This window comes from Fringilla coelebs, assembly GCF_963513975.1.
Source record: "Fringilla coelebs genome assembly, chromosome: 2".
Classification (NCBI taxonomy): Eukaryota; Metazoa; Chordata; class Aves; order Passeriformes; family Fringillidae; genus Fringilla; species Fringilla coelebs.
Genome location: NC_140029.1, coordinates 64,358,851 through 64,386,066, shown reverse-complemented (window position 1 = coordinate 64,386,066; position 27,216 = coordinate 64,358,851). Strand labels below are relative to the sequence as shown.

The 27,216-nt window shown below is 40.6% G+C and overlaps 1 protein-coding gene across 1 annotated transcript in view; it reads left to right on the top strand.

The window, feature by feature from the left end:
• Positions 1-2,461: 2,461 nt before the first annotated feature.
• The window catches only part of ATP7B (ATPase copper transporting beta), a gene marked incomplete at both ends in the record, with an annotated part of 29,400 nt that continues 4,645 nt past the window's right edge, over positions 2,462-27,216 (top strand). Inside the window, 17 exons of the mRNA XM_084226413.1 lie at positions 2,462-2,710; positions 9,490-10,717; positions 12,260-12,496; positions 13,584-13,747; positions 14,569-14,730; positions 16,164-16,240; positions 16,600-16,774; positions 17,310-17,543; positions 17,719-17,814; positions 17,934-18,057; positions 19,118-19,272; positions 19,458-19,592; positions 20,472-20,666; positions 22,144-22,326; positions 23,863-24,061; positions 25,226-25,372; positions 26,460-26,602. Of these exons, the coding sequence (XP_084082539.1) occupies positions 2,462-2,710; positions 9,490-10,717; positions 12,260-12,496; positions 13,584-13,747; positions 14,569-14,730; positions 16,164-16,240; positions 16,600-16,774; positions 17,310-17,543; positions 17,719-17,814; positions 17,934-18,057; positions 19,118-19,272; positions 19,458-19,592; positions 20,472-20,666; positions 22,144-22,326; positions 23,863-24,061; positions 25,226-25,372; positions 26,460-26,602 (3,903 nt within the window). The remainder of the gene's footprint in view (positions 2,711-9,489; positions 10,718-12,259; positions 12,497-13,583; positions 13,748-14,568; positions 14,731-16,163; positions 16,241-16,599; positions 16,775-17,309; positions 17,544-17,718; positions 17,815-17,933; positions 18,058-19,117; positions 19,273-19,457; positions 19,593-20,471; positions 20,667-22,143; positions 22,327-23,862; positions 24,062-25,225; positions 25,373-26,459; positions 26,603-27,216) is intronic.

Below are 27,216 nucleotides of genomic sequence, written 5' to 3'. Positions count from 1 at the left end.
CTCAGCCAAATCCTTCTTTTTAATGTGGATAAATATCTTGTAAACTGAATGTTCTTAAAGCACAACTTCATGTGTTCTCAATCTCCAAATCAGTATTCAGGACTCTGCTGAAAGCAAAGGTCTGTGGGCCACTAAGCAAGAATTTCTCTCCATGCTATTAGAAACAGATTTTTATCTTAGGGTTGCTCAGAAGTTGGGGGGGGGGGGGGGGTGGAAATGGTGATTGAGGGGAATTGGAGAGAAGATACTTATTTAGTATCTTGTAATTCTATCAGTCTAAGCTGAGCTTTGTTGGTGAACCTGAAATGAAGGGAAAAAAACCCTAAGGTTTTTTTACATTATTTTTCGTGACAGTATATTTTTGAATATTAGTTACCTGCAGAAACATGCTCGGTAGGGTTTGGGATATTTTTAATAGCAAAGATACTGTCAGAGATGAGTGGATCAAATATATGATTTGAATATATGAAGGTCAGAAACTGGAATTCCTGTTCCCTTAGAAAATCAAGAATTTGAAATTGCCATTATTTGGAATTAGAACACAGAGTTGAATTTCTGAATAGCTTTGATTTGGAATGGGAGGCCTGGTTTGTTTTAGAAGGATGAATATTAGTTTTTAACTTTATATATGTATTTAGTATGTAGGCTTAGCTTTGGTATTTAAACACGTTTTACTGAATTTTTTCACATAAGTCAAATTGTATAATTTTCAATTGCTTATTTCAAAACCACTTAAAATCAGTAATTCCTGAAATTATTTCACCTTTAGCACAATTTTCTTTTTCAGTAAAGTGTTTGAACTGAAATCAGATGTGGCTGTAATTGGTTTGATAAATGCAGAACAAACACAGACACTTTGTAGTAATTCTCTTTAGAAGGGCCATTTCTCAAAATGTTTTCAAAATAGCCCTTTAAAAAAGTTTAATACTATCACAGATTTTTTAAATTAAAACAATGATGCAGAATAGTGCTGCAGCAGTATTTAAAGTTTCACTTCCCTGGCAGAAGACCTTCTTTTCCCAAGAACTGAGGATCCATAATTGTGAGGAAGTTATGACAGGGAGACAAGCTAGGATGCTAATGTCCTTCATGGTGGCTTTCTGGACCAGTCTCTGTGTGACAGGGCTGTGAGGGGGGTACCTCTGCCTTCGGAAGTAAGAAGAATCTGAATTTGTCCTGTCATTGGTTTTTGGTAAAGAGGCACATTATAGAAATTATAAATATTATACTAATTCTTTTGTCAGGTGGAATGTCTGTCATTTATCCCTCAGGTTTTCATGACATGACAGAGATATGCTAAGGTTTTGACCTTGTGTGCTAATCTATGCATAGGAGTAATTTTTTACTTTTTCCAGCAAGTCCAAGAGATTCTCATTAAATTTAAAACAATTATTTTAAGCCTTGCATGTGCAGTGATGTCACTGCACAGGCAGGGAGGGTGGAAATTGCTAATAAATAAATAAATAATAACATCTGTTATATTTTATTAATCTTATAAATACATAAATGCATGGTCCTGTTCAGCAGTGCCTTCAGAAGTGGAACAGGAGATTCCCCTTACTGCATTAGCATTGTGCTGTGAATTTGCTCTGGGCAATCCCAGAGAAATATATTCAGGCTTGGCTAAAGGCACTTCTAGTCGTGGTACCTCTTGTGTGCCTAGCTGTCTAAATTAGATGTTCCTGCTGTTGTCCAGAGAATTTAAGGAGAATATATTTTATTTCTTGCCTTTCTGGCATTCATTGCTCATTTAATTTTGTTTGGTTCATTGGCTTTTAGTAAAGCTTGCTGATGGTAAAGAGGCACATTTTAGAAAGTGTAAATAGTGTACTCACTCTTTTGTTTTCCGTCTTGGTACAAAGAATGAATGTTCTTGTTCTCTGAATTAATGAAAGACCTTTGGTCTAGGAGCCTTATCTAATTAGGTAATCGTGGGCATGTTTTCAGTGTTAGAAGGGACTTCATTTTATCCAAGAAGCCCCCAGTAATTTCATAGTAGGAGGAACTGAAACAGCGTTTTCCCTGTGCAGGAGCTGTGATTGTGCACATGGCCTCAAGGAGCCAGTGCCTGTCTGTGTGGGCTGGTTACACTCTGGCTGCTGCACACAGGTCATGTTTGAGCAGCTTGTGAAAGGCAGCCTTGGCTGAGCCTGCTGCAACGCCGTGTGCAGAGATCAGCAGTGCCGGACGCAGTTTGGAAAGCATGTGGGATGCCAATTGGTGGGAAACATTTAAACTGGCAGGGAGAGCAGGTAGCTGAGTGCAGCAAACAGCCTGCATAAGGATCGCAGGTTGCATCTGGGATTTCCTGATGAATGCCTAATAAGCACATGGATTAGACAGGCAGAACTCTTCAAGCTGTTGTAAATGTAGCTGAAAGAAGCGTGGCTTGGAGGACAACAAATAACTGCTCTCGTGAAACTTTTTCTTGGCGTTGCAATATTTAAAGTCCAGAAAAATAATGGAGAGAAAACTGAACAATAAAATGAAAAGGGAACTGTCCTACTTAGCTACTTTAAACGACAGAAACATATCCTTGGTGTCTATTAGTAAGCAGCAGGCAGCTCGTGATGTGCCTGAACTACTGATTATTGGTGAAAAGTCCAAGACGGCGTCTCCGGTAAAAGCAAGCAGTAACTTGCAGAAAGAAGAGAAACTTTTGCAGAGTTACTCCATGGGAATGACAGAAATCAATACAGATGAAAGGCAGGTCAGTGTGTGTGTGTGTGTGTGTGTGTGTGTGTGCGTGTAGGGAGGGAAGTGGTGTTTCTGAACTGGTGAATTTAAAACAAAGCATGTTGTTGCATGGGTTGTATATTAAAGGAGGTTAAACCTTCTTTATCTAAATTGTCTTAATCCCCAGCATGGATGCCAGTCCTGTAACAAGCAGTACAAATGCAAAGTCCTCTGGGGATCCTCTGAAAATAATCTTTGAAACAAGTTGTTAGTGATGACTTATGCTGTAGAAGCTAATGAGCATTGTTTCAGCTCCACCTCTAATAATACAGAGTGGTGATTCTTAGGAAGGAAACATAATAGTATTTCTCCTTTTGAACTCCGATTGCTCCAGTAGTTTGAAGAAGCTCCTACTAGTTTGGAGTAACAGAAATTGCAGAAACATTAAAAAGTCCTTATTGTAGGTAAGTAGTTTATTTGTATCTAGTAAGTGGGTGCTAGTGAAGCTCTTGATAAATACATCTGTGCAATTTTTTTAAAGTTCAGTATTGTATATACCTGTGGTATTTTTGGAGATTAACTGTGGCGAAGAGACTTAGATCAATGCTGAAAGAAACATGATGAGGTTTATTTTTTTAAAACAGTTTTGCTGTTTAAAATGTATGTACACTGGAGTAATGTAGTTTGGATCAGTGAATATTGTGAACATTTTAGGAAAATTGTCAGAACAAAGCTCAGTTCGTAGGAGCGAACTAATGTGAAGGTGGTAGGTTTGATTCCTGCATGAACCATTTGCTGAAAAATTGGACTCGATGACCCTTGTGGGTCCCTTCCAACTCAGAATGTTCTGTGATTCTGTGTGTTCATGTTCTTTGAAACTGGGTATGCTTAGAATGGTTCAAATAGTGGCAGACTGGAATGAAATAACAGCCAGAAGAGACCAAATATACCTGGAGGCTTTTTCTGCCTTTAGTTACTTCTTGTATTATAAATGTTTGCTAGAAAACAGTCATGACATAATAGACTTTGTTCTACCAAAAGATCTCTTCTCTGTATTCAGTTCACTGGGGTATATATGCTGCTTGTACTGGTGCTATGAAGAACATCACAAAGAGGTTTTGTCTTGTTTTAATTCTAAATTAGAAACATTTTGTTTACAGCAAGCTTTTCCCCTTTCCCATAAACCAAACTTGGTTTACACAGCTCCCTTTAATTTAAAAGTGCCTGTTAAGGTCTCTGAGGTTTGTTGATTACAGTGTAGGTGTCATTTCAGTAAGACTGGCTTCAGCTGCCTGTCTTTCCCTATCATCTGTACTGTTAGGGAAGCCTGATCCCAGGTGGGAAATAGCAGTCCCTTGGCAGAAGCATTAGTAAATCAACTTAGTATTTTGGAAACAAAAGCCTCATAAAGGCTGCTTTGTAGTAATAATCTCATTGCATCTTGATATTCAGGTTTAGAAGGTGTTTTTTCCCTCATTTAAGGCTCAGGAACTGTTTGAAAAATAACAAATTGTGTTGTAAGTAGTTACTGAATAGTAGCTACTGACATTTGTTAATCTTTGTTTGGGAGACGAGGGGAGAAAGAACAGTGCTTATGATCTAATACATTTAAACAATATGCTCTAACGAGATGCACTGAAAAATGCTAAGGAGGATGAGGATTGAATTTCTGGCTACTCTGTGTGCCAGCGTGCTGCTGTTACTGGCAAAAAATTGAAGACTCGTGACCTTTGATGTTCTTGTGGCTTCTCTGCCCTCATTTTGTTGTTCACTGTCTGTCTATAATAAACTGGGAAACTTCTGAAGCGTTTAATTATTAGTGTGTGGCTTTTCAGTTGTGTGCTGCTGCCGCCTGAATCCAAAGCCATGAATCAGGCAGTTGTGAAAGAAGGAAGTAGAGAAGGTAAAACACAGATAAGATGATTCTTCAGCAGTTGTGTGCTCAAAGGTAAGAGGGCAGTAACTGATTTCAGGCCACAGAGGTACAGGGAAAAGAGCAGACCAAAACTTCAGGACATAGTAGATGTGAGGTGCAGTATTTGTGGATGAGCAGGCAGGCAGAGGCAGAGGAGGAGGTGCTGAGTGAGCCAGGCACTGATTGCCTGGCATCACTTTGAGGAGCCTGGTGCTTGAGTTTTAGGATGTGAAAGTTGCCATCCCTGCAGGCCAGGCGAAGGAGGGCAGGAGAGCAGTGCCAGAGAATGGGGGAGAGCCTTGCTGGATGAGCAGAGAGGAGCAGTACTGTGCTGGATCTTGGTGTGGATGATGCTCAGGGAGCTGTGGAGTGTGCCTGTCACAACCTCAGCCTTGTGCTGCAGAAGCCAGGAGTGTTATACTGGCATTTTGGAGGTGGCTGCGCCTCTTGGGAAGGGCAGATGGGTAGAGGGATGGCTTTTCTGGTGACAGGCCACCCCACGAGGTGACCATGAAACACATCAATGGAGGGCATGAGGACTCAGCTAGGGGTGGGTGGTGGCTGGGCTGTGAAGCCAAGGAAGGCGCAAACACTGTTGTGTTCACAGCCATGGTGCTGCATCCATTCTCAAGACATGGGTCACCATGTGTGCATGTGTGGGGGGTCTCACCCAGTGCCATGGTTTCCATGTCTTTGGGGTTTTTTTCTGAGTTCAGTTATTTTTCTCAGATTTATTATATATCCCTTCACTGCTTGAACTATCAGCCTTTGCATATTTGAATGGGAATATCCAAAATAAGGAGCCTATTTTGGGGTACCATGGGTCAGCATGATGCTGGGCCTCTAAGGGCAGCCCTTAATGGGGTGGGTTTGCCCCACCAGCCATACAGACCATGGGCTAGGACTACCTTTCCCAAATGAACCTGCCATGAACTCTGGATGCTATGATGCCAAGAGCTCTGTGCCAAACTAGGGCTTGAGACTTGCTGCTTCCAATCCAGCAGCATCTTCCTGCCCTGCTCCACCTCCATGCTTTCACAAAAAGTTAATCCAGCCCCAGGGCATATTCCCATTGGATGATCTTCCTGCTGGCTGGAGGCAGTCCCAAAGGGGAGCATGAGCCTCTGCCTCTTCCAGCTGTTCCCAAGCCCTGCTTTGCCCCAGGACAGGCGTGAGTGCTACAGCTCCTGTCTGGGACATCAAGGGTTGCTCTTCATGCCTTGTTTCTTGCTTTGAGTTCCTCATTCTGGGACTTGGGCTTCAGGCACCACACTCCTGCACATTTGCAACTCATCTTGGGCCTGGTTCAGAGCTTCTCCTGTAGATGCAAGTGTTTTCCAGCCAGTACTTGTGCTTTCTTTAAAGCTGTCTCCATCTACTACTGAGTCTTTGTCAATGATTTCCTTAATTCTTTTGTATTGTTCATATGATTTTCATAACTTCTTTGTGTCCAGTTTCTTAGCTTTCAGGGTAGAGACTCGCTCTGCTGTGTGCTTTCACTTCCAACTTTTACAGGCAGAACAAAGGAGGGAAAGAATTGGCATCATTTCGTGTGTAATTATTTGCATGTTCTTCACATAGATACTTTAAAAATATGCATGAGGCTGGTAGAACAAACAGACTTGGCGTATACCTGCCCTTAAAAGTGAGCCATTCTCCTTTGGTGTGGAGACAAAAGAGTAACTATGGCCAGTTCTTTCACACATTCCCTTCTGGATGTAGAGCAGATGCATTCCCATTATTTTGTTCATATTTCTCTCTGGGCAGAAAAAAGCAGAAGGGGCAATGCCTGAGACGCCCAAGCACCTTTTTTGGGCATTTTTGGAGGTGATTGCTTCTCTGATCCTCTTGCAGGTAGTAACTCTGAAATACCATACAGCCTATGGATGCCATTTTATGTGTGGGTGTCAGCCAGTATGAGGAAATCCATTTCTGAGACCCAGCATGTGCCTGAGGAAAACTATGGACACATTTCTGTATGTCTCATCTTTGTGTCCTTACATGACTCTGCTGTTTTCCTCTTGTCTGTTGTAGAAATACCCTTCTTGCCAATACGCACATTTCTGTGTATTCTGTAGTGTTCCCTATTCTGTTTCTGGTTGTTTTTGGGTTTTTTAAATCTGTTATAAACAATACTAAAGGCTTTGTAAATACTTTGTTTGTACCTGTGCACATTTCTTGGTCTTGGGAGTAGATTCTTCAATGTTTTGGCACTTGTGTGGGTTTTTTTTAAGGGAAAGAAGGTTTTTAGTTTTCTTATATCCACATCCCCTCACTGTTTTCTCCTTGTCACTTAAAAATTTGCGTGCAAGGTTTTTTCTCCTACAGAGCATAAGCATATGGTTTCAACAAGTAGCAAACAAAATATTTTTGCCAATTCTTCTAGATGTTGGGATAGCTTTTTATGCAAAACAAAAAGCAGTGTCCAAGTTTTGACGTTTCTGTGGCTTACAGTACATTGAAATAGTGGAATCAGTCCTTGCTTTTATGTTTTTCAAAAGACTAGGTAACGAGAAGTACCCTCTATTCTTTTTACATTAATAATTTGAATTGCTTTTATGTCACGGGGTACCTTGGAAAACTGAGACAGTGAACATGGTGGGGGAGGGAACACAGTGGAGGACATAAGGCCTGTGATGGTTCCTGAGTTTCATCTGCAAGTGGTGGCCAGACAGGCAGTGAAGCAGAGAGTGGAGGATGCTCGGCTCCTCCATTCGTGCTCTGTTTCACCAAAGGATGCAGAAGGCAAAATACCTTTGTCCTGGAAGCCGAAGTACATGCACAGGGTGAGCTTCTGTGACTGCCACACAGATTGCACCAGGTGTTTTTGATAAGAGCAGGCCACTGTGAGCAGTGTCCTTGGGGGACTGGGGACAGGAAAGAGGATGACAGGCAATATTCACCTAATGCTTCTTCAGGCAGAATTTACAATCAATGTGAGTTTGAGTTTAGGCCACATTTCAAATGTGGTGGTTGGGAGACTGTTTTCATATGGGGTTTTTCCAAAATACAAGGCTAGGTTATTATTTCAAATTGTGGGAAGTCACAACAATAGGAGGACACAAGAATGGGGGTGTCTCGGTTGTCTTTGCGTGGTGCTTAAACAGGGCACCACCTTAGCAGGAAAATCTGATTAAGTGTTAATGCTTTGTTTTGAAAGAAGGTGATTGTGGCACACTTCCATATATGCTGGGGATTTCACTAACTTATGGGAGGGGAAGTGCAAGGAGAGCAGTGTCCTGGGTGCTGCCAGGCCAGTGGGAGGAGGAAGCAAAAGGGGATGCCAGGACTAAAATATTCCTCTGACTCTTCTTCCCCAACATCCCTGGAGTGCAGCCATGAGGCCAAGCAGAAGAGGGGGAGCAGGAGAGAGTTTGATGTCAGGATAGTTGAGGGGCTGCACCATAATCTTGAAGAGTTGAATTTGCTCATTCCTCCTCCTGTCCTAACAAATACAGTATAGAAAAGTCTGAAAGCAAATTTTTTGTCTTAAGTTTTTGCTGTTTTTGTGGCCCCAGATCTCATTATTCCCAAGCTGTCTAAGCGTGAAACAAAATCAAGTTAATGAATTTTGAATACTGCATCAAATGAACTGGATGCAGTCTAGTGTTACTAAGCAGCCTAAATGCTTCTCATCCATGCTGTGGTATTGAGAAATAAGTTTCTTGTGGGTCATAGGAAAAGGATCCTCAATACTGGGGGTGATCCAGTGGGCCCTTCTCCAGGCTCTCCCTGCAGTAATGCCCAGCATCAGGTGTTTTATTGAATGTCAGTGAGCCCAAGGCTTTGCATGCAAGAGAATTGATTTATCCTAGTAGCTTTCATCTAGATCTCTAGTATTTAAAGTTGCCTTAAATCATGGACATGAATTTTCAAGTTCTTTCCATGAAATCTGACAATCTAGGACTTGTCCCTGCCCTTTTCAATCTTTCTCATCACATAGCTCCGGCAACTGGAGCTCTCAGTACTTGTTCTGTAAGAAGCATTGGCACTTAAAAAAAAAAAAAATCATTTTCAGTTGAATTGAGTGCATTCAGCTGTAGAGTTCCAGTATTGCAGAGGCTGTGGTCTGACTGAGAGATAGGCCAGCCAGAAGTGAACTGTTTCAGTACTGGCCACCCTGAAAATCAGTGTTGGATGAAATCAGTGAGTTACTGTAGCACAATTTATAGTCTTAGGTGCCTCACAAGTGGGTAAATAAAATTAAACCGTAGTGAGAATATCTGCTTACAGTTCTGTGTCTTTCAAGGTCTTTGTTAGATACAGATTTCAGGTTCAAAGGATTATATATTAAATGCAGAGAGCCCAGGCCTTTGTGTGTGTGCAAATAGCTCTTCAAATATCATGCAGCAGACCCTCCCTGCACCAACTTGTTTCAGGCTTCTGGAAAAGTCATGATTCTGTTTTCTTGGGCTTTTTGGTTTTCTTTGTTTTGGTTTGAACTCCTCCTGGGAAGTAGCAGGTTGGCCAAACTGGGCCAGTTTGTGACCTTTTGGAGGGGCAGTCAGCACACTCTCTACTGTGACCCACTGTGCCAGTGACAGTGTGCTCTGAAGAGCAGCTCAGGCTGTGTGATGGAAGTGTCCTGTGGCTGCAGAGAACTCAAGTTTAAAATTACTTGGTTAAGGTAGGAATATTGAGCCAATTCTGCTTTTATATCCCTGGTCAGTATTTTCTGAATTGCTGCTCAAGAGACTGTCAGAAGCCTGATTCATTATCATGGGCATAACTCACTGGTAATATATTCAAAGTGTAAACCAATGTTGCACAGGGTTTTGGCAATATAGACTAAGTTGAGAGCACTTCTAGTGTGTGCTTGAGAGCATATGAAGGCTGTTGTTGCTTTTACAGGGCTAAGTGTACATGCATTTATTTTTACTTTTCCACTTTTTCCTTAGGCTTTGTCCAACATCGATTCTCCTCCTGGTTGTGAGCTGAAGCCTACAATGAAACATAATTTTGCTTTTGACAACATGGGCTATGAGGCAAGCTCTGAAACCATGCCCTCTCCACCTTCCCAAGAGCATACTGTGGTAGTCAACATTGTGGGAATGACTTGCCAATCATGTGTGCAGTCGATAGAAGGCCGAATTTCCAAGGTGAAGGGCGTTTTGAGAATTAAAGTCTCCCTTGAACAGAACAATGCCATTATCAAGTATCAGCAGTCGGAAATAAGCCCTGAACAGATTTGCCAGGAAATTCTGGACATGGGCTTTGACGCCAACATAGCAGAAGAGAAGTTGACGACAGCAACTGTAAATTTGCCAAGCTTGAAAGAAGCAGTCGCTAAGCTTCGGGTAGAAGGCATGACATGCCAGTCCTGTGTCACCAACATTGAAGGAAAGATTAGGAAACTGCACGGTGTAGCAAAAATCAAGGTGTCACTTGATAACCAAGAAGCAATTATTGCTTACCATCCTTACATCATTCAGCCTGATGACCTCAAGAGACACATCAGTGACCTGGGGTACGACTGCACCATTAAAAGTAAATCAGCCCCATTGAAGCTGGGTGCCCTGGATCTCCAGCGCTTGCAGGATGCAAACCCCAGGGAGACACCTGCAAGCCTCGAGAGTGATGGGCTGGATTTGCTGGTCCCCGAGATGGGTAGCACAGCAACAGTGACTGTACAGATAGAGGGCATGCACTGCAAGTCCTGTGTCAGAAACATTGAAGGAAATATATCAGATCTTCCTGGCATAAAAAGTATTAAAGTGTCTTTGGAGCATAAATGTGCTGTGGTACAGTACAGCCCAGATTTAATCACCCTGTCAGCTTTCCAGCATGCTATCGAATCCCTTCCACCTGGAAACTTTAAAGTAAGCCTCCTTAGTGGTTCAGAAGCAAATAAAGCAGCATATCCCTCAGGTGCTTTCACATACAATGTCGTCAGACAGCCACCACAGGGCACGACACATGTGGCTGTTATTAAGATTGATGGCATGACCTGCAATTCTTGTGTGCAGTCCATAGAAGGGGCCGTATCACAGAGGCAGGGAGTGCAGCACGTAGCAGTTTCTCTAGCTGGCAGTACTGGGACCGTACACTATGATCCTGCTGTCACTAGTGGAGAAGAGTTAAGAGCTGCCATAGAAGACATGGGATTTGATGCCTCTGTGCTGACAGGTAACAGTGTTTTTTCTTCTGTGGGTAGCGTGCCAAGGTGGTCATGCAAGGTCTGCGCTGAGATTCCTTTGGGGAGAGAAATTCCCAAAGCATCGCATGGACATTGTCTCTTCGGAATGCCTGGCCTGATCTGACCTCACTTAGCAAGGGAGAGAGGTTTCAGCTGTAAGGCACTGTGTTTCAGCCCTTAATAACTGCAGCAGTGGCTGTGAGAGCTGAGTTACATTATGAAGCCAAAAGGCCTGAGGTACAAAGCCTTTCAAGTAGCTCATCCCCTTATCCCCTGCAGTAGGTTTCCTCCTATGTCTACAAGCTGTTGTAAGTAGAGCTATCAAACCAAATGTTTACATTTATGTTCCAGAATACTAAAACTTACAAACTTCATGAAGTATCTTTCATTTAAAACCCCTTTTTACCTAGCTAAAACCTCTTTTCAGTGTCTTTAGCCTTTGACCTTTATTTCTTCAGTATTTTTGCCCGCCTTACTTCACTAAACCTTGCTTTAAGCAAGGTAAATGTCAAAGTGCAGGTACTCTTTGGGGGGAACAGCTGCTTTTGCATGTCAGTTGCATCAGTGTATGCATTTTGTACATGTGCTCAATGTTTAAAAAGTTGTTTTGATGCACAAACTCCTCTCTCACAAATTTCGAATGTGACAATTTTCACCTGCTTCAACTAAACATATTTGCTTTGAAATACTGATGCAGTTTACCTGAAATTAAGTAGTTTGATCACAAAAAACCACATCCTATTCACTTCTCTCATGGGTCCAATTCCTCTGAATCTGTGGTACTACCACAAATGAGGAGGGCCTTGCATGTGGTGTTTAATTATAATTTGTTTGGCTTATAATTTTTTGGTGGGAAAGCTTCCACTCCATCTGGAAAAGGAGGGACCCCCCCCATGTTTAACATGTTAGGAAGGAACTCCTGCTCCTTTACACAAACCTCTGCCCAAGGGAGGTAGTTTGTCAACACAGCTGGAGCTGTTGTGTGTCAGTTCAATATCTGGCAAAGAATAAAAATGTTTGCAAGGGGCCCATTTGTGTTCAGGTCTCTGGGGTGCTTCCAATACTCATTTTGCAGTACTTACAGTATGAATACTGTGCCATAAAGAGAAACCTTTTGAGAAACCTGTTGTTTTCCTTGTTTGAGATGAAGTAATATGAGTCCTGCATAGATGGCAACAGTGACAGAATGGGTATGACTGGACTACATTCTCTGTGCTGGATAAGGACCCTCTAGATACCAATATATCTTCATCAGGTGGAGGTAGCTGACAGCTCCAGGCATTGAAATTGGAGGGAATAATTTGCTATCTGAAGGTGGTAAGCTAGTTCTGTAGAGTTCGATGGTCATGCAAGTGGCACTGTTGAATATGTATTTTTATAAGCATAATAACAACCTATTTTATTTCCATATAGAGACCAAGGTCATTGTGTCACCTGTGAGTGTTTGTGTGGTTGATAAATGTGACTTGTTTGTACTTTTGCGCCATCCAGTCACACTGTGAATAGCTCAGTGTATTGTGCATTTATTCAAGACACCGCCCCGGGAGAGCACAGGTGCCAGCCTGATGCCAGCAAAGCTGCTGTGCAGCCTCGAGCTCCAGAGCCTCCTCACCAAGGCAATGCCTCAGAAGCTCTTCCAGACAATCCTCACTCTGATGGGTCAAACCAGCTCAGTGGAGCCACAGAAGAGAAGTGCGTTTTACAGATCACAGGCATGACCTGTGCATCGTGTGTGTCTACCATTGAAAGAAATCTGCAGAAAGAAGATGGTAATAAATTTAAGATTCCTATAATGAGTCTAATGATGAGGGATGATGGGATGGAAAAGATGTTCTATGAGATTAATAGAAGAGGCTGTCATACAACATCTGGAAGTCAGACTTAATTCTCTTAGTGCTAATGTAATTATGTCACTGTTCTAGCTATCCTATTGCACTAGTGGGCAAACATGATGAACATACTTGTAGCAGGTTGTAAAGTGATAAAAAATTCAAATAACTTTGAAGACAAGAACAGAGGAACGGTTGTCATTTAGCTTTCAGGGCCTTGTTGGTTTACAAAGCAATCCATCTCCTCCAGAGTCACTGAGAGCTCAGGCATGCTCGGGCATATTTGCACAAGCAGGTGCAAACAAATGTATGGCCCCACTGCCAGGGTAAGCTTAGGCACAGTGGTGTTTACCTGCTCTAGAAGTCTGCAGGCTGGGGCTGCTTATCCTCTGGCCATGTAGAAGATTAACAGATGAGCCTTAGCAATGTCTGCTTTCAGTTGTGTCAGCATGCCTTTGGGAGGTTTTGCTTATCGATTACTCTCTCCCCAGTCTCCCAGTGGTGGTCTCACTGCCTTGATTTAGAAATCAAAAAAAAGCATTAGATCTTCAAAACAATTTTTTTTTCCTTGTGATCTCTATGTTTTGATTCTCAATGATTTCTGTGGGCTTTTTATTTATTAAAAAAATAAGGAGGGGTGAAGAACAAGAAAATAAAAAGGTGTAGTATTGTGCTGCAGTGCTCGTTCCAAACTACAATAGTCTAGGGCAGATCTTTCTGCAGTGGATGTAAAGGTTACTTCCAAACATCCTTTTTGTCTCGTTAGATAACAGCAAAACTCACCTCCTTCCCTGTGTAAATCTTGCAATTCCTCTAATTGCTAAAGGGAGACACAGTGTGGCTGGGTCTCTGTAAAAACTTTGCTGTTGTGACTAGAGAAAAACACTAGAAGGAGGCAGAGAGAAATCATTAGGCTTATAATACCTCTAAGTTGTTACAGTCCTCACTGACAGTAATTTGTAATATTTTATTTTTCTTTCCTTCAAAGGAGCTACATTATGTAATATTTTTGTTATTGCCACTGCAGGAATTGTTTCAGTGTTGGTAGCACTGATGGCAGGTAAAGCAGAGATAAAATACAAGCCAGAACTCATACAGCCTCTTGAAATAGCACAGCTGATCCAGAATTTGGGTTTTGAAGCTACCATCATGGAAAATAATGCGGAAACAGAAGGGCAAGTGGAGCTTCTTGTAAGTCATGTGTATTTGAAATTACATGTTTGTTTTGGAAAAGTTGGGTCTGGAAGACTGATTTTCTTGCAAATAGCTTTGCTTGAGCAGTTGTGGCTTGAGCAGCTCAGTTCTGGCTAGAGACACTATTTTTTAAAATAATTGCTGAAAAGACAAAATCAGCTTGTCTTAGAAGGACCTAGCCAAAAGCGCTGAAATAAAAAGTGACAGTTCTATGTACAGATTAGACTTTTCTTAGCAAGCAGAAATGAAACAGAAGTTTTCCATTAGTGCACTTTAGTACAGACTCTGAGTAACTGAGAGTTTGTCAACAAATACATATTGCTAATGTTAAGGGCTTTGCATAGAGGTCTAGGAGCTTTGGGTAAAATCAGTAAAATGAGTACATTTCTTATTGAAGGATGGATTCCTCAAATACTAATTTTTATTCTCTGACAGATATTTACTGCAAGACAGAGAACATCAGTCTGCTGCTGTGTTAATAGATCACAAAGTGGTAACATGCCTTATTGAAACCACAGGAAAATTCAAGAGAGATGAAGTTACACATGCAGAATTTGGGCTCTGGCAATGTTGATACAACCATATTAGTTATACTTTTACAGTTAATAGCATGTCTGAGTGCTACCATGCAAATACATGGCTGTGACTATATCTGCTGCCTGCACAATTTTATAATAAATGTGGATAGTTGTTCTCAGCTTTGTATCATTTAAGACAGCTCTATAAAACCTTTTTGCTGAGGCCTTGTCTCAAGTACGCCCACAAATGCTGGGTGAATGTGGGGGATTGCTAACTACCCAAAATTGTTTTTTCTTTAGATTACAGGGATGACTTGTGCTTCCTGTGTTCACAATATTGAATCCAAACTCATGAGAACAAATGGCATATTCTCTGCCTCAGTTGCACTTGCAACTAGCAAAGCTCACATTCAGTTTGATCCTGAAATTATTGGACCTCGAGATATTATAAAAGTAATCAAGGTAGGCTTTGGAAATTGTTTATGTATGGACAATTACATGGTGAAACTTAGAAGGAAATAAAGCAGCTGATATTTGAGAGGTTTCACTGATTTTGTAGGTGCCATAGTTATTGCCATGTTTTTATGCTCTTGGGGTAAGGCTGCTGTGCTCCACAGGAATGCATAGGCTACCCAGATGTTACTCTAAAAACACACACTAAAAACTACAAAATGAACCTTTTTTTATCTTTACCTGGCAAAAGTGTCACATATTCATTTCTTGGAATTCTATGTGTAGAATCACAGTCATTTCAGTAAAGTGTTGCTAATTCAGAAAAAAAAAGTACTTTCTCTTGGCAGTGACAAAGGCTGTAAAACAAGTTTTGCCACAGCTCATGCCACAAGCATTACATATCTCTGTACACACTTGCATCTCTCCCTACATCTTTTTGAATGGAAACAGCTTGTGATACAGCCTGATATTAAATGAAAAGATCCTGGTTTACCAGTAATCACACAGATTATAAAATCTACTGTTATGATGGCCCAGATGTGGACAAAAACTTTTTTCTTTTTTGTCCCACCAAAAGGGAGGAGATCCTACTGTGTGAGGTGCACGCAGTGAGTAGTCAGGAGGACAGCAGAGAATGTTTGCCTTCCGTGCTCTAGAGTATTTACTCAGAAAAGAGCTGCTAGACCACAGCAATGATGCAGCTGCAGTTATTAGCATGTTAACTAGCAGGCTGTTCAGGCTGGCAGAGTAGTTCTCTAAAGCATACTTTGCCCCAGAAGCATTTAATGATGCAGGTAGGAAGTTCAAGTGTATTGTTCTTGCAAGTGTGCTTTGGGTTTTTAGGGTTTTTGGGCAGGAGGCATGGTTCTACTGCAGTAACTCACCCGAGGGACTCAAAGATAAATTTTTGCTTGTTTTTGTTTCTGGGCTGCTTTGCCCTGCAGTTTGTTGTCCTATAGGTTTAAACTAACTTTAGACACTTTAATTTTCAATTTCAGGTGTATTTATTAAACAGTAGCATTAGGAACTTGCTCACAAGGTTGTCAAGCTCCCAGTGGCTTGTGCATTTTAACTTCCTTTGTAGTATATCCCATATCTCCTGATTATTCCAGTGGGGTTAAAGGGCATATATTTTTCTTTAGGAGGGGTGCAGTACAATTCCACCTCTCAGTGGAAGCTCCCCATGCCTAAGGACTTGGACACTTACTGCATCTATACACTTTGTTCATGTAGTCCTTGGCAGTCCAAATTTTGACTACTGACTGAAATATCCTCTCATTTTGGCAGAATCTAAAAGTAAATAAGGGGTTAGAATTTATTAAACATGGAACAGTGTCCTTTTCTGACATTTCTTCTAAAAGTAGTATAATTTAAATATGTTGTAAGTAATATGGTTAGCTTCATTGAAACCAACTTATCTTTCCTTCCATTTCAATAAAAAGGAAATTGGCTTTCATGCTTCTGTGGCTAAAAGAGCTCCAAATGCACATAACCTGAGTCATAAAAAGGAAATACAGCAGTAAGTATTTCTTTTCTCTCTCACTAAAGAACATGTCTGGATCATATCTTGTAACTCTACTCCCGCCAGCACTCTTCCCAGTTAATTTGATTATTCTTGTGTAAAGCGTATTTAATTTTATCATTCAACATTTGGTTCAAGTACTTTTGTTGCTTTCATTATTTTAATTTTTAACTGCCTGAAGTCTATACAGTTAAACATGTTGCAGACACTGAAGTTGTTCCAAAATACTGGATCTTTGCAAATATCCCAAAGCTGTGTGTTAGTACAGTGCTAATAACCCCAGCCCTGCACTACCAGCACAGTTGGGCCTGAGTGGGGTGTAAAAAACCCACGGATTTACAGTTTTTCTTTTTCAGGTGGAGGAAATCTTTCTTGTACAGCCTAGCGTTTGGTATCCCTGTTGTAGTCCTAATGATTTATATGCAAATACCCAGTGGTGAAGACCATGGGTCTAAGGTGCTGGAACAGAACCTCATTCCTGGATTATCTATTTTGAATCTTCTCTTTTTTATCCTGTGCACATTTGTTCAGGTATGTCCATACTGTTTCCCAGGGGTTTGCTTTCTATTCATCTCTCATTTATGTGATCTGATGTGATAAAGACAGAAATAGAAATATTGAGTGGATTAGGCCTGCCCTCTTGTCTGTACCATCTAAGCAGAACAAAGTGGCACTTTTCTTTTTTATCCTTTTTGTATTTATTCAATTCATAGCTGTTCCTCCTGTCAAAGTTGCATCAGGTAGTTTCCAAGTGGAGCAGATAATATTAAAATAGATACCTGATCATCTGTAAACTAATTGGGTAGCTGTAGGTGAATCCTTTCATTTTCTATGCCTTTGCATTGCTGAGGAAAAATTTGCTGGCTTTGAGAACCAGGAAGCGTGAATGAGAGGATGTCAATGGAGTCATTCTCCTAGTAGACCTGAAGTTGTATCAGTATCAAATTTGCTGGGGTCAGCGATGCCTTCCCTTATGTCCTGCATGGTTTTAATTCTGCTCTGGGCAGTATTATGTACTCTGTGGTTACTGATCTCAATGTGAGTCTGTCCCTGCTCACACCAACAGTTCCTTGGTGGATGGTATTTTTATGTGCAAGCTTACAAGTCCCTGAGGCACAAGACGGCCAATATGGATGTGCTCATCGTCCTGGCCACAACGATTGCTTATGTGTATTCCTGCGTGATCCTGATAGTAGCGATCCTTGAGAAGGCAGAGAAAAGCCCTGTCACTTTCTTCGACACTCCTCCCATGCTGTTTGTGTTCATTGCGCTCGGCAGATGGCTGGAACACATAGCCAAGGTAACTCATCTTCACACAAATGTCGTGTATTTATGATAGGAGTAGGATAAACTATTCAGAGGAATTTTGAGTCAGCAGTCTCTAATATGAAAGGTTGTTTAGAGTTCATTGTGTTAAGTACATAGCAGGATTTATATATCTCAATGTATCTTAAACCTTAATCTCTGTTTTTTAGGGTAAGACCTCAGAAGCTCTTGCTAAGCTTATGTCTCTTCAAGCCACAGAAGCCACTGTGGTGACTCTTGGACCTGGTCACTCTATTGTCAGGCATGTATTTATGAATTAAAATCCCTTCAGCCTGCTTGGGTCACAGACTAGGCTTGATCCAGTTAACCTGCAAGCTGATAGCATAAGTAACCTGCCTGTTCGGCTTGTGTCTTTTGCAGGGAGGAGCAAGTACCTGTTGAACTGGTTCAAAGGGGTGATATTATAAAAGTTGTTCCTGGTGGAAAGTTCCCAGTGGATGGAAAGGTCATTGATGGCAGTTCTATGGCAGATGAGTCTCTCATTACTGGTAACTTCCCTTATCTTACACAAAGAAGTGAAATCTTCTGGTACTCTTTATTTAAGAGAGCAGATCCAACCCAAACACTGCTGTCTGAATAGCTGCCCACCTTAATGGGTGCTGTGGCTTTGTAAGCTTGAATTCAAATCCTGCATCTGTGCACACCCTAAAAAACGGAAGGTTTTCCTCTCAGTCTGGCCACTTATTAACCTACTGATAGGATAGGTAAAGTCATAACAGTATTGTCATTATTCCAGTGATCTGGCTGAAGTTTCCCATGGCATGTATTTGTAGAGATTGCACCTTCTCAGAAATAAGTTCTAAAGGGTGATGTGGAAATTTTGATGGGATGCTGGAGTTTGTATGACAGGGCTCTCTCGATGAGCAAGGAGGGGGAAAGAAAGCCTCAAAATTTCATGTTTATTAAGGGTCACAGGACTCTTTTACATCTTCTGAAATTTTCATTTCATTTTCTAAATATAGTAAGGATTCAATGCATTGTACAATTCTTATAAATAAAATAAAGGACATAAAAATTTGCATTGGCATTGGATTCCTTGTTCTAGTTGGGAACAGGGACACCTTTAGCTTCAGGGAATCAGTTATTACTACCACTAAAAACAGAGAAAATAAAGATGTTCTAGAGCTAGTATTCATGCAGAGGTAGCAGGAGAACAGGAGCTTTTCCACAGAAAAACTTTCTGGTCTTTGAAACTCAGGGTCATGGAGATAAAAACAGATTTCTCAAACTTCCATTGCTATGCAAGGTGTTAATGGAGAAATTCCAGAAGTACCTTTTCCAACCAATTTGTTCCTTGCCTTTTTGAGGGATGATTTACTGAGAAGTTATGATCAAGGAAACAGCATGTCCTTTGAAATCAATCCTATAAAAAGATTTATAAAAATATAACACTACCTATCCATGTCTTCACCAGACAGAGATACCCAATATGTGATTTCTGGTCATTATTGCTTAGCCTACTGATTTTGCTAACATAGAATGAGCTGTGTGCTAACAGATTATGCTGTTAGGGGTATTGGCTCATTTATTCTTACCTTTTCTTTCCAGGGGAACCTATGCCAGTCATTAAAAAACCTGGGAGCACAGTGATTGCTGGTTCTATAAATGCATACGGGTCACTTCTTGTTAATGCAACTCATGTTGGTAGTGATACCACTCTGGCACAGATTGTGAAATTGGTGGAAGAAGCTCAAATGTCAAAGGTAAAAATAATGGAGAATAAAACCTTGTTCACAGATTTTGATTGAATAATAAAAAGATTCTATGTTTTGATACTTTGCACTTCAGCAAAGTGTGTTTTTCCAGAACTATTGTGTATTTTCATGAACTCTGCATATTTATGTGTTTCAACCACAAACATGCAAATAACTGGGTTTATTTTTTGTAGGCACCCATCCAGCAACTGGCAGATAAATTTAGTGGATACTTTGTTCCATTTATCATCATCATTTCAACTGTGACATTGCTAGCGTGGATCACAATTGGTTTTGTAAACTTTGATGTTATTAAAAAATATTTTCCTGTAAGTAGTTTTATTATTATAACTGGATTTTTGTGTTGGAATATCTTCCAATGTAATTAACATGCTTTTTCTATATAGGGTTTGATGTTATAATCACCCTGAGAGGAGCTCAGTTGGTTAATAATAATAACACCAAGGTTGTGGGTTCAATCCTTGTATGAGCCTTTTACTTTAAGATTTGGACTTGATGGTCCTTGTGAGTCTCTTCCAACCCAGAATATTCTGTAAATACTTCTGTAAAATATGGTATTTTCTACACAGAGCAGATAATTATGCTATTTAAAATCTCTCTGTAGGTATAAATATATTTTTCCATTTACCCCTTAGTTCTGCACGGGATTCTTACAAATGGAAATTATTGACAGCATTTCTGGACTGAACATGATCTATACCTGCATTGCAAGGAGCTGGGCCATTCCTGTTATGTCTGAAATTTTTGTAGGCATTCCTGTTTCTGATGGCAGATAGTGGTTTTGGCTTGAGAAAGAAGCTGAGCTTCTGTTATCTTTAGGATTTGTATTTGCTATGCTCAGCAACTGGGGGGGGGATCTGTGTGTCTGGAAATAGTGTTCTCCTTTGCTAAGCTTTAAAGGAAATTCCCACAAGTTATGTTGACATCTGGGAGACTCAGAGCAGAAACAAACATTTGTATGCTTGAGCAGCAAGAAATCCAGAAAATACTGCCATAAACAATTCATAACATTGACCTCTCTTTAGAATTACAATAACAATAATAGATTGATTTAATGTACTGAAGTTTTCTGGATAAATGTGTTTTCTGAAATGACTGTGATTGATTGGACACCTATGTTATCTGCTGTCAGCAATCTTACATATCTTTCTTAATTTTTTTCCCCCTTCTCTTACCTCTTCTTGCAGAATCAGAGCAAAAACATTTCAAAAGCTGAAATAATACTGAGGTTTGCATTTCAAACCTCAATCACTGTGCTGAGCATTGCATGCCCTTGCTCTTTAGGCCTGGCTACCCCCACAGCTGTCATGGTGGGCACAGGAGTGGCTGCGCAGAATGGAATTCTCATCAAAGGTGGAAAACCCCTGGAAATGGCACATCAGGTTAATAGTTCATTCTGTACTTTTGTATCTTACCCAGATATTGCCATATGAACTATAATTCCCCAGGAAATCCTGCATGTCCAAAGAAAGACAGTGGAAAGTTGTTCCTTTTTTTTTTTTTTCCATTTAATTGATTGCCACTCATTAAGAAGATAAATTGAACCTTCTTCAAAGCAGTCACAGTAAAGTGTTGAGAGCCAACATACCTTACAATCTCATGACTGTGAGATTGCTAATCCTCTTCATGGCAATCCTCTTCATGCTAATCCTCTTCTGCAAAGGAGCCAGTAATCCACTGAGTTTTTTTCTTTCCTCTGAGATCTGTTGTGAAATGCATATTGTTCATGATCAGTAGTTTAAAATGTAAAATTCAAGGAAAAAAATTATTTGAAGTTGTTTTGGTGTATAGACAAGAAAGACAGAAGGGAGGCAGAAAAAACCTTCAAAGACACAAAAATTATGCAAAGAGGAGGAAGAGGTTGAAGGAGAAAGAGTTTTGATGTGTCCACAGCTACTGAAAAGAAAATTAATCAAAACCATGCTGTATTAGGCTGTATTAGACATATGCAGAACATTTTAAGGGAGGAGGATGGTAACAGCAAGTTAATCAGAATGATAATTCTTGTTCTTACTTGATCAGAAGTGTTTCCAAGGCTCTGGGAAAATATAAAAAAGACTGCTAATTAATGCTGGAAGTTTTACCTTTTGGATCCAAGCAAGACTATCATCAGGGCTTTGAAAATTAGGTGACCTGTGTGATTCGGCAAGGTTGGTGTGTTGGAATAGCTGGATATGGAATAAGTGCCTACTTTGCTAAGTTTGTGGGGTTTGTGCTTCTCTCTGCTGTGTTTATTTTCAGGATTAGAATTTACTTTATCTTTGAGTGCCAGTATATGTGGGGCTGTGTTTTTTGGTTCATTTCTGATTCCTCAAGACCCATTGGCTGATATGTGATGGCTGAATTTGGTGAATAGTATGACATCAGTTTTGCTTCGGTTATTGTTTCTTGAACTTTTTGCACCCTTTACATCCTCTCTATGACCAAACCACTTCCTGAGCCCTCTTTCCTCAGTGTTATTGTTGATTGTTTAGAACTGCATTCAAAAAAGCCCTCTTTGCATCACATACCTTGTGGTAAAAGTGATTAAGGTGCCGTTACATGACTCCTGCATGTGAATGCATGTTCTGTCCTTTGTGTATGCATCTCAGTCCTATAATTACACTGGTGTCTGGGATCCTGATATGGACACAGGATGATCTTGTAGCTTTATGAGGAATAAGTCAGAAAGCCTAAGGAGACCTGCTGTACGCGTAATTCAAGGTACCTAGAGGAGTCTCTGCTTCTGTAGATTTATTCTGTCTTTGTGTGGATATAGTCAACTGTTTATTAAAGTCTTGACTGTATTTATGTGCCATAAACAAACCAGCATCACTGCACTTGCAGGGCTTAGGCAGTAACTGTGTTTCTTTCTTGCAGATCAAGACTGTGATGTTTGATAAAACTGGGACCATCACCTATGGAGTTCCTAAAGTCATGAGGGTGCTTTTGATGGGGGACACAACTGTGCTTCCCCTGAAGAGGGTACTGGCTGTTGTTGGTACAGCAGAAGCCAGCAGCGAGCATCCTTTAGGAATGGCTGTCACTAAATACTGCAAAGAGGTACTTAGCCTTCCTATTTCATCCAGGGCCTGAAGGCATCAGTGAAAATGCAGCAATGTTGTATAAAATGATCAGGTTCCAGAGGAAAGGGCCTGCCTAAACAGTAACAGACTGGAAAGATGGGAGATTGCATGGTTGTGCATCTTGCTCTGGACATTACCAGACAGTGTATTTATCTAAGCTGGGCTTTTCTGGTAACAATGTGAGGTTCTGAAGGAAGATTTTGCTAAGTTTATCTTAAACTGATGAGAAAATAAGGAATATATGCAGGAGGAATACTTATACTTAAAATAACTCCATGAAGCAAATGTGTGTGATGACATTTCATATTATTTGACTATAGTCACTTCTGTTAGTCACTTGCTCATCTGAATAAATTAGGCAAAAGGCTTTAAAACTTGGAAATTAAACTGTAATATTTGTGAGTTTCACAAATGAATTGATCAATAGTCTTTGCAAATTTTACATATCCACAGAGGTCATTTATATATGTGTCATTCCTCAAGCTTCAGGGAGAAGTAAAACACAAGTCACAGTGAAAATAGGAAGCCAATGTAAATAAACAATAATGTCTTCTAAGAAAAATCATTAATTGATTTAGGGAAAAATAGTTTTTAAAATATATCAAATTTGTTAGATCTTTCAGTGATAAAATTTAGAAGTAAAAACATAAATTTAGAAGGAAAAAGAGAATATAAGCAGCAAACCAATTGCCTTTCTTATCATTTTTAATTTAAAATTTGTTTTAGTACCCTGGCAATTCTGTAGTCATCCCATGCAGAAGTTATTACTGGGTCAAGGTTTTTATGAATTGTAATGCTATAGTGTTGGCTGATGTTCTTACCTTCTGCCTTGTCATCCCTGTGTTTTTAGATCACTGAAAGGTACATAGAGTTCCAACTTTCAGAGACAAGCCAGAATAATTTATTTACAACTTAATATTTTCTCAGTTTTTTTGTAACTTGTAGGGTCCTGATAATCCCTTTATCTCATCTTGAAAGTACTCACTGGCTTCTCTCCCTAACTCAACAGAAAAACCCAGTTTCCCTAACATCAGGACAGATCCCTCTAGGAATTAAATACAGTTTTTCACTGTACTCTTACATATATACAAAAAGGTCTGATCCACCACAGGCAATTGTCTGTGAGGTTAATTAGAAGTTGCATCATTTGTAAGCCGAGTGGCTTAATGTTGAAATATTTCTTTTTGTTCCTGGTCTTGGCTGAAGTCATGAACCACCAATCTAATTTTTTCATCCTTGAACTAGCAGAATAAGCTGTTCCTTGTGGTTTGCTGTTGCTAGGGCTGAGACCTGGCTGTGATCTGTATGGCTGCCCCTTTCTTAGAAGTCTAAGCCACAGCACACCCAGAGCATCCTTATTTTTAGTTCTGTGCTACTGATACTCCAGGCTAGTTTTCAGTTGGTCAGTCATTGCCAAAGGGAGGGATGAGGCCTCTTTTTGGCAAGAGTTATCTAATATTTGTACCCCACGTGGGCAGCACAGATTGATGATGGCCTCTGGTTACATCTTCAGGAGCTTGGCACTGAGAGCCTGGGATACTGCACCGACTTCCAGGCAGTCCCAGGCTGTGGTATCAGCTGCAAGGTCGGAGGAGTTGAGGCCATCCTTGGCACAGCTGAGGAAGGTCCCAATAAGCTGGATGCTAACAGGAGTGGGGACAGCAGTGCTCCTCTGGGAGATAATGGAGTTATCACGCTCTTGGAATCACAAGGTAAGTGATTATCTGCCCTGTGCTGCCCCTGTGCCAGCCGCAGTGTGAGGGAGAATGAAACAACAGCACCAACCACCTACCGGGCTATGGACAAGAGAAAGGTGGATATGGGGCAGAGGAAGGCAAAAGACAGGAGGGACAAAAATGTGCTTCAATGAAAATTGAAGCTCTCTCCACAACTCTTGATCTTTCTCTGCAATTCAGAAACTTAATTGAGAATTAGGCACAGTGGAAAATTCCATACAATACCTGGACAATAAGGCATACCCAGCAATATTCCTTTTGGACAGAAGAATGGTCCAGCAGACAGCAAAGTTTGCATTATCTTCCCATTTAAAACAGTTACTTTTAACATATATTATCTGACTACAACTTTTTACATCCTACCCTATAGTTCCATATTAACTTGGACCTTTTGTTTCCTGTTCATATACCTCTCAAGGCACTTAAAAAAAACCAAACTCAAACCTATTCAGCAGATACAAAACAAAATGTGCTATGTCTGAAAATTTATTTTAGTGCCTGATAGTTTTGATTGGGCCAATGAAATTCAGGTTTGTTTCAGACTCTCTGGATGCCACTTTGCTATTTTGTAGTGTCAGAGGGAAAGAAAAGCTATTTAAAGCCTTCTTTAAGGAGCTCATCAGTTCTCTTCAGAAGGCTGTGATGCTCTTGACCTTTTTGAGAAAGCTATTAGAAGAATTAAATAGAATGAGAACTTCAATCATCAGAACTGTGCCATTTGTGAATGGTGCTAATGTAATATTTTCTCACCTGCTTATATGGTTCTTGTGAAGTTGGATTGGATTCATAATGAGTTGCATTGTTTGTTAGAACTACACTACTTTTTTTCTTGTCAGAAATAGCTTTTATATTTGAAAGTCATTAGTTGTGAGAACAAAGCAGGATGGCATTAACTAAATGTGTGTACTGTGCTTATTCAGAGAAACAATGCCAGCTGACAAAGGCAAGCACAAGCAAATGCTACCATTGAGTCCATGATGCAGTTTTGTGTGTAAAGAGGCACAGATTGAATCTTGAAAGAGAAAACTTTTATCAGGCTGTCTTCAGGCAGTGCCTCTGCCTGACTTGTCTTCCTCAAACATCTCTGCTCGTGTACACTGCTTTTGAGATGCTAATTTTTCTTTTTGTCTGTGCACAAAGGTCCATCAGCTTCTCAGAAATACTCGGTGTTGATTGGAAATCGTGAGTGGATGCGACGCAATGGCTTGAATATTGCAAATGATGTAAATGACGCAATGACAAACCATGAAATGAAAGGACAGACTGCCATACTAGTGGCTATAGATGGTAACTATACCTTTGAGTGACTTAACAAATATGAGTCAATCCTACTGTGGAGCAGATGAAAACAATCTGAAGCAGTTGCTCACTGGCTTAGTGTCAAGAAACTACTAATCTTTGAGTGCAGAGCTGCTTGTGAACTGTGAAGTATCAAGGTCTTCTTAAAAGAAGCTTTTACTACACAACAGTGTTTATAAGGTTTTGTTGTGTAGGTTTTAATTTAAGAATTAATTTCTGAACCCCCTGTTGTCTAGGATCATTGTTCAAACAAGCAGTGACAATATGGTGCCATGTCCAATCCTTAATTTAGGTCGGTTAAGGATCATGGACCAATCCATCACATCACTGGTTTCAAAGCATGCATAAATAAACATACATGAATAAACATGGTGAGTCCTTAGATCAGTCAAGTATAATAGCTTAGACTAAAAGAGTTTTGCCAGAACAGGGGTTCTGTTCTTTATCATGCAGAAAGAGATCCCAGACAATACCTTGATATGAGAAATTATTACAGTGGTGACAGATTGCCAGCGCACCTGTGATCTTGAAATGAGGCCAATGATTCATTTACTGAACAAATATTCTTGGTGCCCCTAGAGAGCAATTTTGAAAGGCATTTGCTTGTGAAGGAAGTATGGATGCACCTTTGAGCCAATGTACTGGAAGGCAGATGCAAGACTTCTCAATTAAAGTGATTAATTCTAGTAGAGATCCAACCCTGAAAGACTAGAGGACATAAAACCAGACTCTATATGCTTCCTCTTGGAGGGGTGGCTTTAACATCTGACCTGGGCACAAATACCAGTGGGTCACTTTCTCTGACCCACTATCATATTTGTCCATACCATAAAACATAGAAGTCAGGCTTGTTTAAAAGCTACTCTCCTCTTGTCTTCCTGATCCCTAAATATCTGAAACAGGCAAAAGACAAGAAGAGACCATAAGTGAAAAAGCTGCAGACACGAGTGTCAATATTGCTCAGAATGTGTTATTTCACAGGCTGCCCCAGTGGGATGGAGGGGGAGCTCTGTTCTCTTGGTTCCTCTTTGCCTCCCACAGCTCTCTCTGACGGAGGGTGTTTCCATTGGTGCAGGTGTGTTGTGTGGAATGATCGCCATAGCAGACACTGTCAAGCAGGAGGCAGCCCTTGCTGTGCACACGCTGCAGAGCATGGGAATAGACGTGGTGCTCATAACAGGGGACAACAGGAAAACTGCAAAAGCCATTGCTACTCAGGTATCTGCTTCTCTGTGGTTCAAAAAGCTACGTGATGAGGTTCTACAGCTCCTGTTTGCCCTGGTGAATTTGAAGCAGGAGCTTCAGTTTCCCTGAAAATGCAGTTTCCCTGGATATATTAAATGAAGACAAATTTCTCTTGAACTGGACTGAAAATCAGGTCAAGTCCTATGGCATAGTAGAGGCCAGTGGCTGTGTTAAGATCCCACTGTAGATATTCAGTCAATACTTCTCCAGAGTAATGGAGTTTCTTGCAGTAATTGGTGTCTGAACTGAAGCCTCCTGTTTCCCTTCACTGAAAGGCAGACCTGTTTCTTTAGTGGTGAAGGAAAGTTCCTTGAAGATCCAGTCCTGGTCATAGTTAGGCAATCCACAGTGTGGATTTGTTGCTATCTTAAAGGGTAACATAACAACATGAATTATTGCTAAGAAGTATAGCAATCTAAAGGAGGTTGGGTTTATATTTTTCCCCATGGCAAACTATAAATGAAAAGTCAGATTCTCACTCTACCTTGCTATGTTTCCACCCTCTTGATCTTCCTTTCCCTTTTCCCCTTTGTGTTGGTCTACTTCTAATCTTACCATGTGCCACTTTGCTTTCCTCAGGTGTCCCA